At 43.9% G+C, this 10,296-nt stretch overlaps 1 protein-coding gene across 1 annotated transcript in view; it reads right to left on the bottom strand.

Annotated features, from left to right (window-relative positions):
* CSUI_000978 (atp-binding cassette g family transporter abcg77) overlaps positions 1-9,738 on the bottom strand; it is a 12,995-nt gene extending 3,257 nt beyond the window's left edge. Inside the window, exons 1-5 of the mRNA XM_068061184.1 lie at positions 9,164-9,738; positions 7,362-8,317; positions 5,998-6,229; positions 1,185-4,473; positions 69-307 (exon numbers count right to left, since the gene is read on the bottom strand). Of these exons, the coding sequence (XP_067926836.1) occupies positions 69-307; positions 1,185-4,473; positions 5,998-6,229; positions 7,362-8,317; positions 9,164-9,676 (5,229 nt within the window). The 5' untranslated portion in view covers positions 9,677-9,738. The remainder of the gene's footprint in view (positions 1-68; positions 308-1,184; positions 4,474-5,997; positions 6,230-7,361; positions 8,318-9,163) is intronic.
* Between the last annotated feature and the right edge of the window lie 558 nt (positions 9,739-10,296).

Below are 10,296 nucleotides of genomic sequence, written 5' to 3'. Positions count from 1 at the left end.
GATAGATAGACAGATAGATAGCACATCGCAGCAGACATCTTGATGTCGAGCAGCGTATAACAACGTACCAGAAATGTGAGGAACTTTGGCGGCAGGCCAACGAAGGGATAGACAACAGCAAGCCAAAGTGAAGGCGTTAAGATTTGTATGGTGAGGTCTATAATGGTCTTCGCAAGGAGATAACAGGATACCCGATAGGCATGACTGCTTCTCTCCTTTGAAATAACAACCCGTTCTGCGGGGAAGGAGTTGAAGGCTAGATAGGCCGGTCCAAAGGTGTGGTATGACGTAGCAAAGTAGAGTAAGCCTATGTTAAGAAAAGAAAGCAACAAAGAAAGAAGCGAGAGGAATGATGAGTAGAGGGGGAAGTTAATGGCCGGTCATTCATTCCAAGACGTCTCTTCGGTTCTCGAATCTATGGTTCTGTTGCAGACTAGATAGATAGGCATCTACATACGTTTGATCAATCGCTGTCGTCTTGTTGCTTGCTTGAAAGAGAGATAGTTACTCATCAGCCGTGGAGAGAGTCTAAGACTAAGAAGGGGAGTAGTACATAGAGAAAGTGTGTATATGAGAGAAGAAAAGATCCCCTATACATATGTGTACCTCTTTAGATATAGATCTACATATATGTACAAACTCGATGACGTAGTAACTTTCTTTTTCTCTACAGTCTGTCAGGGAAGATTTCCTGCGACTCTACCACCTTTCCTTCATCTTCTTTCTTGTCCGTGAGAAAGTACGTCAGGGGTGGTGGTCTCTATCATAGCTGATAGATGAGCTGTATCCTTTTCTCTCCGGGCGATCCGTTTCTGAGAAACGCGGGGAGATTCGAGATGCAAACGATCGACTTGTGCTACTACCAATCTCACTACCATCACGACTCGAAAGAGGGAGAGGAAGAAGAAAAGGAGAGCACCAAGCAAACAGCACTGCTTCCTACATCGTCTAGAGAAACCTCTTAACCCGAGATTTGTTCTCTTTCTCTCTGTCTTACGTTAACTCTTTCACTATCTTCAATGAAGGAAGGTCGCACCTTCTCTCCTCTCTGTCCCTTTATCTACCACCCCGACTTCTCCTATGACTACGAATTACTTCTACGAGGAATAGAAGTTATGGTAATGAGCTAGATCTCTCTTGTCTCTTTTCTCCTTCCCTGCGTGTCTTCCGTTCTTCCCGCTTACCCATGCGATCTTGGAGTTTTTCTTCCGTGTATTCCGATAAACTTCGGAAGTAGAGTGATCCGATAACTAGACCGATAAGAAAAGCTTGTGTGAAATCCAGGGCTGTACTCTTTCCTCTTAACTCTTTACGTAATCCTCTACATACGAGCACCCAGACTTGCTGAAAGTAGCCCGGCTCAGAGATAGTCTGTTTAACATAGTCATCGAAGGATAGCATCTCGACAGGGTCATGATCACTCTTTCTTCTTTCTTTTCCTTCTTGTCTCTTCTTCATTCTTTCGCGGACTTCTCTAACTCTCTCTTCGATACTTTGGCTGTTCTTTTCTCTTTCTCGTAGCGGTTCTTTCTCTCGGTCTTTTTCGGTAACCTTTCTTCTTTCACAACAAGAGAGATGTCTCGCCTTGAGAGGGTTCTCAGGGTTGTCCTCGGGATGCTGGCTCGTAGCCGTCTTAGTCAAACAAGAAAGGGGGGGAGAAATAGAGTGAGTTTCTTTACAAAGAGAGATCTCTGTTGTCTGTTTGCGTTTCTCAGAAGAGAGAAAGGATGAGGCCAAGTGTGTCGCTGAAGTCTCATCTGTAGAAAACTTCATAGGAGCCCCCGTCTGGGGAGGAGAATTTGACTTCATCCTCTTCCCCCCTAACAACTGTCGACGTGAGAAAAGGGGAGAAGGAGGAGAAGAAGAAGTGTTAGAGAGAGAGCAATCATCTTTCTCTTTCTTTTCTTTCTTTGTTAGATGGCGCGGGACAGATTCTTCTTCAAGAATCGGTTTGCCAGTCTTCCTTGCAGGAAGATGATCGGTAAGAGAGGTCTGTCTGCTCTCCGTGTTTGTTTTCGAGAGATCTATTCCTCTTGTCGTAGACAAGTTCCTCTTTTCTTTTTCTTCTTTTTCTTTCAGTTTACTCCGAAGTTGTTGAAGTACGAGACCCTTGAAGCAAAGGGAGATTCCTTGGTCCCCTCCTCTCTCAGTCTCGGGCTCTTCACTAGAGAAAAGCCGAGATGTTCTACGTGTAGAAGATTCTTCTACGTCTTTCTCATCTAATCGCACCTGTCTTCCCTCTTCACGAAGGTCCAGAGTTTTTTTCTGAGGTGACGATCTCTCTTTGTCACTCTTATCTCTATTCTCTATCAAGATATCCGTCTCTTCATTCTTCTTGTTCTTCTTAGTCTTCGTAGGATTATGATCTACACCCGAGAGAGATCTTTCTCTCTCTTCTTGCATCTTCTTTCTCTCAGAACCAAGCGAAGAATCTGTGTCTTCTTCATCTTCTTCTTCACTTTCATCTAGGCTATCGTCGTATAGACTTAGCTCATACGTCTTTCTATTCAATCGACGTTGGTAGGCAGCTAAGAGAACATCCGCTTGGCTTTCTCTTGAACTCCAGTCGAAACGATGACTTCTCTTTTCCTTTTCTTTTTCTCTTTCGTGTTCTTCTTCCCTCTGGATCTTCTTCCTCTTCTTCTTTGTAATCCTCTCGATTTCTTCTCCCTTCTCCTTCTTATAACGACTAAGCTTGTTCTTTTGCTGATCTTCTCCATCTTCTCCGTCACGGTCACCTTCTTCTTCTTCTCTTCTTGTGTTCTCTTCTTTTTCTTTTCTAAGCCCTTTGTCCCCCTCGATCACTATACAGAAGTCCCGTGCCCCACCCTCGCCATGACTTAAAGCGTTCACAGCAAACTCTTCACTTCTTACTTGGATCAAGTAATCTCTTTTCTCCTCTTCTTCTTCATCTTCTTCTTTCTCTTTTTCTTCTCTTTCTTTCTTACCGTGAAAGGAGAAGAGATTCTCTTTCTCTTCGATCCGTTCATTCTTAGCTTTCATCTGAAACGTCTTAGACCTTCGATCTTCTTCTCCTTCTTCTATAGGAATAGAACAGATACCTGCCTCGGAGCTTCTCTCTTCGCCCTTCATACAACGATCCTCCCCACTCTCTTTATCTTCTCTTGCTTCCTCTGGAAGACCTCCTCTTCCTGTATTCTCTTGATCTTCACCCCTTCTTCTTCCTCTTTCTCCTTTGCTCTCGTCTTCTCTTCCTCCTGGTGCAAGGGTCGACTTCTCACCTCCGTCCTTCTTCTCTTCAGATCGTAGGCTATTCTCGTCTTCTTCTTCTTTTTCGCGAACTGATAGAGGAGGTAATGGCGATGAAGATGAAGAAGAAGAAAGATAGGATGTTTTATATTCTTTCTTCTTTATAGATGTGGTTAAGATAGATGAACGCCCTTCTTTCTTCTCGTTCAGCTCGGGTGTCTCTACAGTACCTCCGGGAGTGACAGGTGACGGGTTGCTTTCGCCGAGGTTGTTCTCCTTCTCTTCAGTAGGAGAAGGAGACGAAGAAGAAGAAGAAGAAGGAGAGAAGATGACGCGATCATTTTCTTCTTTCTTGTCTTCTATCTCTTCGTTGTCTCTTTCGGGACCTCTTGGTAAGGCTCTAGAGAGTAGATCCTCTTCTCTCTGAGATGTCTGATTACCCTTAGTAGAAGCATCTTCTTCTTCATCTTCTTCTTCTCTGTTGTCGTCTTTATCTTCATCTTCTTTGCCCTCTTCCTTGGTTTCTGTTCTTCTTATCTTGATAGGAAGTTCAGGAGGGGTTCTCTTTCTCTTCTTCGGCTTCGCTCTGTCTTCTTCTTCTCCACATCTTCTCTGAGCCGTTGTTCTTCTCTTTTCTTTCTTCTCTTCTTCATCCTCTTCATCTCCCCTTTTCTTATCCTCTCTCCAGAGACCAAAATCCCTTAGACTCCCTCTATCTCCTCCTTCTCTCTTCATTTCTTCTTCTTTCTTTGCATGCTTCCTCTCTTCTTTCCTTTCTTCTTCTCCTTCTACGTGTCTTCGATTCTTCTCAACTGCAGCGCGAAGACCTCCAAAAGAGTCTCTTCTATCTCCTTCATCTTCTTCTTCTTTCTTCTTCTTTATCTTGATCGTGACCGTTCTTGCCTCGGGCGAAAGACTTCTTCCATCCCGACAAGAATTCTTAGGGATCTGCGATTCTTTTTCTTCTTCATTCATGTCTTTCTCCCTCGTTATCTTCTCTTCAAATAGAAGATCTGGATGAATCTCCACCTCTCTTTCTTCTCTTTCTTTCTGCTGTTTCTTTCTCTTTATCATTCTTCTCTGGTGTATCTTATTCTCTTCGTTTGAAGCACATAGCACATGCATGACGTAGTCCGCGATGTTCCACCCTTCAGGGCAGTGAAAATACAGAGAAGAAAAGTAGGTACATACATCTGACGGTCTACCTTGATAGACAATGTGACCTTCCTTAAGGAAATACACACGATCGAATCCCATGAACACCTGCAACAAGAAGGAGAGGAGAGGGAAGAAGAAGGAGAAGGCAGGGAGAAGGAAGAAGAAGAAGAGAGGGTGGAAGAAGAAGAAGAGAGGGACAAAGAAGAAGAAGAAAGGGAGAAAGAAGAAGAAAAAGAAGGAGACAGCAAAGACAAGAAGATACGAGGAAGGAGGATCAGACGGATGAAGGAAGGAGAGGGAAAAAGGAGAGAGAAGGGGAAAGACATTTCGAGTTCTTCTTTTGATGTAAAAAAGAAAGAGAGAATGTATTGAGAACAGAACAAGGAGAAGGAAGGAAGGACGGCTGCAGCTGCTATAGGATATAGATAGATAGGTAGATAGATAGATAGATTAAAGATAGATACAGATCCATAGAGATACGTCACCTGAACGTCCTAACAACATGAGCGTCTGTGATTTCTATGCACGTCTAGGTATAGCTGTAGGTGTGTGGTGCATGCAGATACTTCCACTGAGAGGGGCATACTTAAGAGACCCAAAACACCTCGACAGATGTACAGAGAGATTACTATACGTATGTAGAGGTGCCTCTGTGAGTGGTGGAGATACATGTGATTTGCGAGTAGGTGCTACTTGACGTCACTTGCTTTCTAGTACGAGAGGAAGCCACGGAGTGTCTATACACTAGCAGGTGCATGCATCCATGCACACATGTGTCATCTGGTGCTTTACCCGTAGCAAACAACGTCTCTTTCTTTTTCTCTTTCTTTTCTCAGTGAGCGTTTGCTCTGGTACCTCCGTGAAACACTTTGGACCTCCCTATATATATGTATATACCTCGGCCGGATTGTCTATTCATATATCAATGCATGCAAGGAGGATAGGGCGAATATAGGTGGATGGCTGTATTATGAGTGTATAGACCAAGCTCAGCTATTACATCTACCTCTAGAGAGAGAGATGTATATGTAATAGCTCGTCTAGTGAGCGAGTGAGAAGAAGAAATGTCAACAACTCGTAGAGAATCTTCAACGTTCCTCTTGAGTGAGCTTATAGACTCTGGTATGTGTGTGAGACGAAGAAGAAAGAATCTTTCCGGACCCAAGAAGATTTCTACCTTTCATCTACTCGCTTTCTTTACCTTTTCTTTTTCTTCTTGTGGTGTTCTTCTCTCTATATCTCTATCTACTTGAAGCTTCTAAGGCTGCTACAGGCACATCACCTCCACACCGTGCATGTGTCTTACCGTCCTATCTACACAAGCACGCACACGCCACATCTATTCACACTCTCCATCTACATACATCTCTATATGTACATATACATATATATATGTATGTAGATGACACCTGTAGATAGATACATACATCCATAGAAACTATAGCTGGCGTGAGCTCATATATCTTTATATACCTATAGCAGATAGAGGTACATCTCCATATACAGAAATCCTTGACATGTGTACGTGTATAGATGCATGCGTATAGAGAGTTCCATTTCCAGAGACTGGGTCGTTTCTCTCCCTTTATCCCTCTCTCTGTAGCTTGTGTATTCTATTGGTCTCCTTACATCACTGCTGGGTTGATGGATGGTGCAGACAGTCGTGCACATGTTCGTGCGTGTGATTTGCTTGAGAAGAGCCAAGAGATTCGCCGCGACGGCGGCATCTAGTCCGCTTGTCGGTTCATCGAGGAGAAAGAGAGCTGGATTCAGAAGAAGCTCATTAGCTATGTTAAGCCTCTTCAACTCTCCTCCTGATAGGCCTCGATGGAAGGCTGTCCCTACACGTGTCTTTCGACATCTGTTGTTGACAAAGAGAAGAAGAAAAGAAGGCAAGAAAAGAAAGACAAGGAGAAGAAGAGAAGGAAGAGAAGAGAGAGAGAGAGAAGATGGGTCAAACACAACATGCAAGCCAAGGAGGATCTTTTTCACGAGCACCTATGGATGATGTACGTACAGAGAGGTACGGCCCGTGACTGTGATGGTCAAGTAGGGGAGAAGAAGCAGAAGAAGGATAAGAAGGAGAGGAAAGAAGTGAAAAGACTCATAGATGTGGGAAAGGAGAGATAGGGTAGAGTTATAGATGGAAATGAGGAAGGAAAGAAAGAGATATAGGATGTGAGAAGAAGAAGAATGAGAGAATAGGAGGGATGAGAGCAAGGCAAGTCTCTCTTCATCCTCTTCTTGTCACCCTCTATAGATTCTTCCTCAAGTGCTATCATATCAAAGACTTTTCTTTCGTCTATCTCTAAACACTTCTCTCTCTTTAATCTGTCCTTCTATCTCTGCTGATCTACCTATCAGTTTTCTATCTATATGTATCTAGATCTATTATATGTGACAGCCATAGTGGCTTCTGCTTCTCTCTTTTCTCTCTCGCTGCAAGTACATACACACCTCCTCGTCCACGTCGAGGATATCTCGCTACACATCTCCTATCTTACCTTATGGCTTGTAGAGATAAAGAGAACTGATCATTTCTAGGCTCTCTTCCCCTTCGTGTGAAGAATCCAAGAAGTTAGGAGTGAAAGCTCTATATCACCTATCATCGCCTATCTATCTATCCAACGTCTACACATGGATACAGTTACGTAGATAGAGATGTAGATATGGATAAGATACTCCATGGATACATACCTGCATGTACGGACAGATGAGTGTTGAGTACAGATCTCTCAACTAGGATTAAAAGAAGAAGAAGAAGAGAGTGTATCCAACAAATGCTACACCCTCTGTTCACTACGCGAAGGAAGATGTAAAACGACCGCATCCTCACACATCCATATATTCATACATGTATATCCATACACATTGTTATGGATTCGTATATACATACATGTGCATACATATATACATCAATACATCCACACCTCTTCATACCTACATCAATACTGACTTGGAGCCAAAGACCGAGAGAGAGAGAGATTTTTTACCTGTTAAGTCTGACAGCATTAATGACGTGATCAACTCGTGTCTTTTTATCTTGAAAGGAGAGTCTTTTTCCTAATCTTAATCTTGCTGTATACATGAGGGTTTCTTCAACAGTGAGATTCCCAAAGAAGTACTCCTGCTGCATCACATAGCCAACGACCTTCGAAAAGCGACTCGGTGAGACCTCCTCTCCATTCACCCTAATCATCCCTCCCACTCCACTCTGGACTCTCCCGCATAAGACAGAGAGAAAGGTACTCTTGCCTGCCCCTGAGGGGCCGAGGATCCCCACAATCTCGCCAGGTGCAAAGTATCCGCTCAAGCCGAAGAGAATTTGCTTGGGACCGCGACGACGGAGAGGGAGAGGATGAATAGAAGAAGAAGATGGATGGAAGGGGGGAGGATGCGGGTGGTGCTGCTGTCTCTCAAGCTGGTGAGAAGGAGATGAAGGGCTACTACCACTACTACTACTATGAGGAGGAGGAGGAGGTCGGGATGTTGAAGAGAGGCAAGGCCTTGATGCCGGGAGTGGGAGAAGAGGAGCAGGAGAAGATGACAAGACAGTTTTATGCGAAGCATGAAGTGAAGAAGAAGAAGATGATGATGATGAAGATAAAGAAGAAGGGATAGGAAGAGCGGCACGAAGAGGAGGAGGAGGATGAGGAAAAGAAGATAAGTATCGTGAAGAGGAAGAAGAAGAAGATGGATGTGGTGGAGCTGTAGTCGTTTGTGATGTGTTAGGAGGAGGCTGAGGGTGAGGAGCTTTTTGACTATCCGGGGCAGACAGGAGAAGAGACGGCTGGGGTTTTTGACGAGAGAAGAGACGGTGTGGGTGAGAAGATGAGAAGAGGCAACATGACGATGGATGGAAGGAAGGACATTTCTCTTTCAGAGAATGATATGATTTATGATGAAGACTGGGAGGGGGAGTATAGGTTATATCCCTGAACTCAATGAACTGAACCCCATGCAGACAGAGAGACAGACAGAAAGACTCTGTTTGCATGCATACATACAAAGTCATTCATACCTTTTCATACATACACACATGCATACTCATATATACTCACCCGTCCATACATAGATACACGTACATCCCCTACACGTTTTTCTAACCATCGCTTCTCAAGTGCAAAAGTAGGACCTCTGTGTCTTTCTGAAGTCTATTTGCCGTCATGATATAGTCAATACGACTATGGACTTTGTACAGACAGCGACGAGTGTCAAGTTTCTTGTACTGGAGTGTAGATGGTAAACAGCGAGATATACAAATGTGTATGGAGCTATAAATAGAGGGATCTGAGGGAAGAAGACATCGGGTGTACAGACAGACTGATGAGAGGCCCTACGTGTTACATGCTTAGCATAGAAGGAGAGAAGCCAGAAAAGAGGTTTGCTCAGAGAAAACTAACTAAGAGATTTTGGTCTTCTTGAATGAGAAGATTCAAGGTGTGCGACAGGAGGAGGTGTCAGATAGACCTGCACGCAAACAGAAATACTTCTAGGCATGAAGATCTTTCTATACGCACGAGTGGATAGACCTCTTTCTAGACACATACATGAAAATTCTATCGATTCCTTCCATCCACATAGAAACTTCCGTGGTAGACCCCTTTGTATATGGATCTGCATAGACACATAGAGATATACATAGATATGTCTGTAGTCATAGAGAGACAGACTCATGATGCCGCTGACCGCAGCTACTTACGCAGAACACACATAGACAGACATTCATCGGATATAGCCTAGCAGTTCAGTCCTAAGAAAGTGTCTGGATTCTAATTTTTTTCAAACAACGCACCACTTGTATTCTTTGATTATTTGCTGCATCTTCTTCTATTCCTTTGGGGTGTCCCGCTCTTTCCTCTGTATGGACTGACGACCGATCCTCATCGGCTCTACCCCCAGCAAAGAAGGGGTCTCCCTCTTGTTGTCCCCCTCCTTTTCCGTCCTTTGTACGAGAAAAATGATCAGTAGAATGGTGTTGGTCGAGATCTTCTTGAGGTGAGAACGTTTCTTCATCTTCTTGAACCGGATCACATCGTAGCAAGGTAGTAAAGGGGTTTGAAGACGCGACGGCGTCTGTGGAAGCAAAACTATGAGCGCCAGTTGTTACACAAAGACAGGGACAAGTAAAAGGAAATTCATCGTCAATTACAGGAGTCATCCATGAATGTTTTTCACTAACTGCATGCGGACTATCTAAATCGTCGTTTCTCTGGTCCACATCATGATCAGAGCGATCGACGATGACATCCATCTGGGGAAAGTCAGAATCCCCCCGAGGAGATGTGTCGACCGGGCCGGCGGCCATGGCTATAGTGATGGAGATGGTGATGACGAGAAAGAAGGAGAAAACCCGTGCTTCAAAGTTTCTTCAGATTGATAGAAGTTTGTGTTTCAAAGGGAAGAAGAAGGGAAAGTCGGAGAAAAAGAGTCATAGCAACAAAGAATACTGCCGGAGTTAAAATGAGGTAAGATTACTTGGATAGAACCTCTCTTTTTATGAAGATCACGGAAACAGAAACAAGCTCAANNAGAACCTCTCTTTTTATGAAGATCACGGGGGATAAGAAAGCATAATGACAAAAAAGCCGCGGTCTGAATGTGATGAGAAGTAAAACAAGCTTCACATTCGAAGCAGCAAATCCAGAAGAACTGTGGAGGTAAAGAGGGCATAGGCTCAGTATCATAGGTTGGTCTTGCCAATCTTTCATTAACGACAATGTGTCTATCAAGACTGAAGAGAGAAGGAAAGGAAGGATCCCGAGATTTCAAGGTTAGAGAGCGAAAGAGACAGATGGTTAGAGGAGAGCTCCAGGCAAGAAATCTAATATAGAGGCACATAGTCAAGTCCGGCACATAACAAAAGTATGGTGGCCAGCTCAATCTAACTGTCAGAGGGAAGTCACGCTTCTCCATCTGCAGCTTGGG

This window comes from Cystoisospora suis (assembly GCF_002600585.1).
Source record: "Cystoisospora suis strain Wien I chromosome Unknown contig_387, whole genome shotgun sequence".
NCBI lineage: Eukaryota > Apicomplexa > Conoidasida > Eucoccidiorida > Sarcocystidae > Cystoisospora > Cystoisospora suis.
Note: the sequence above shows the minus strand (reverse complement) of the source record. Positions and strands in the feature narration are given on the sequence as shown.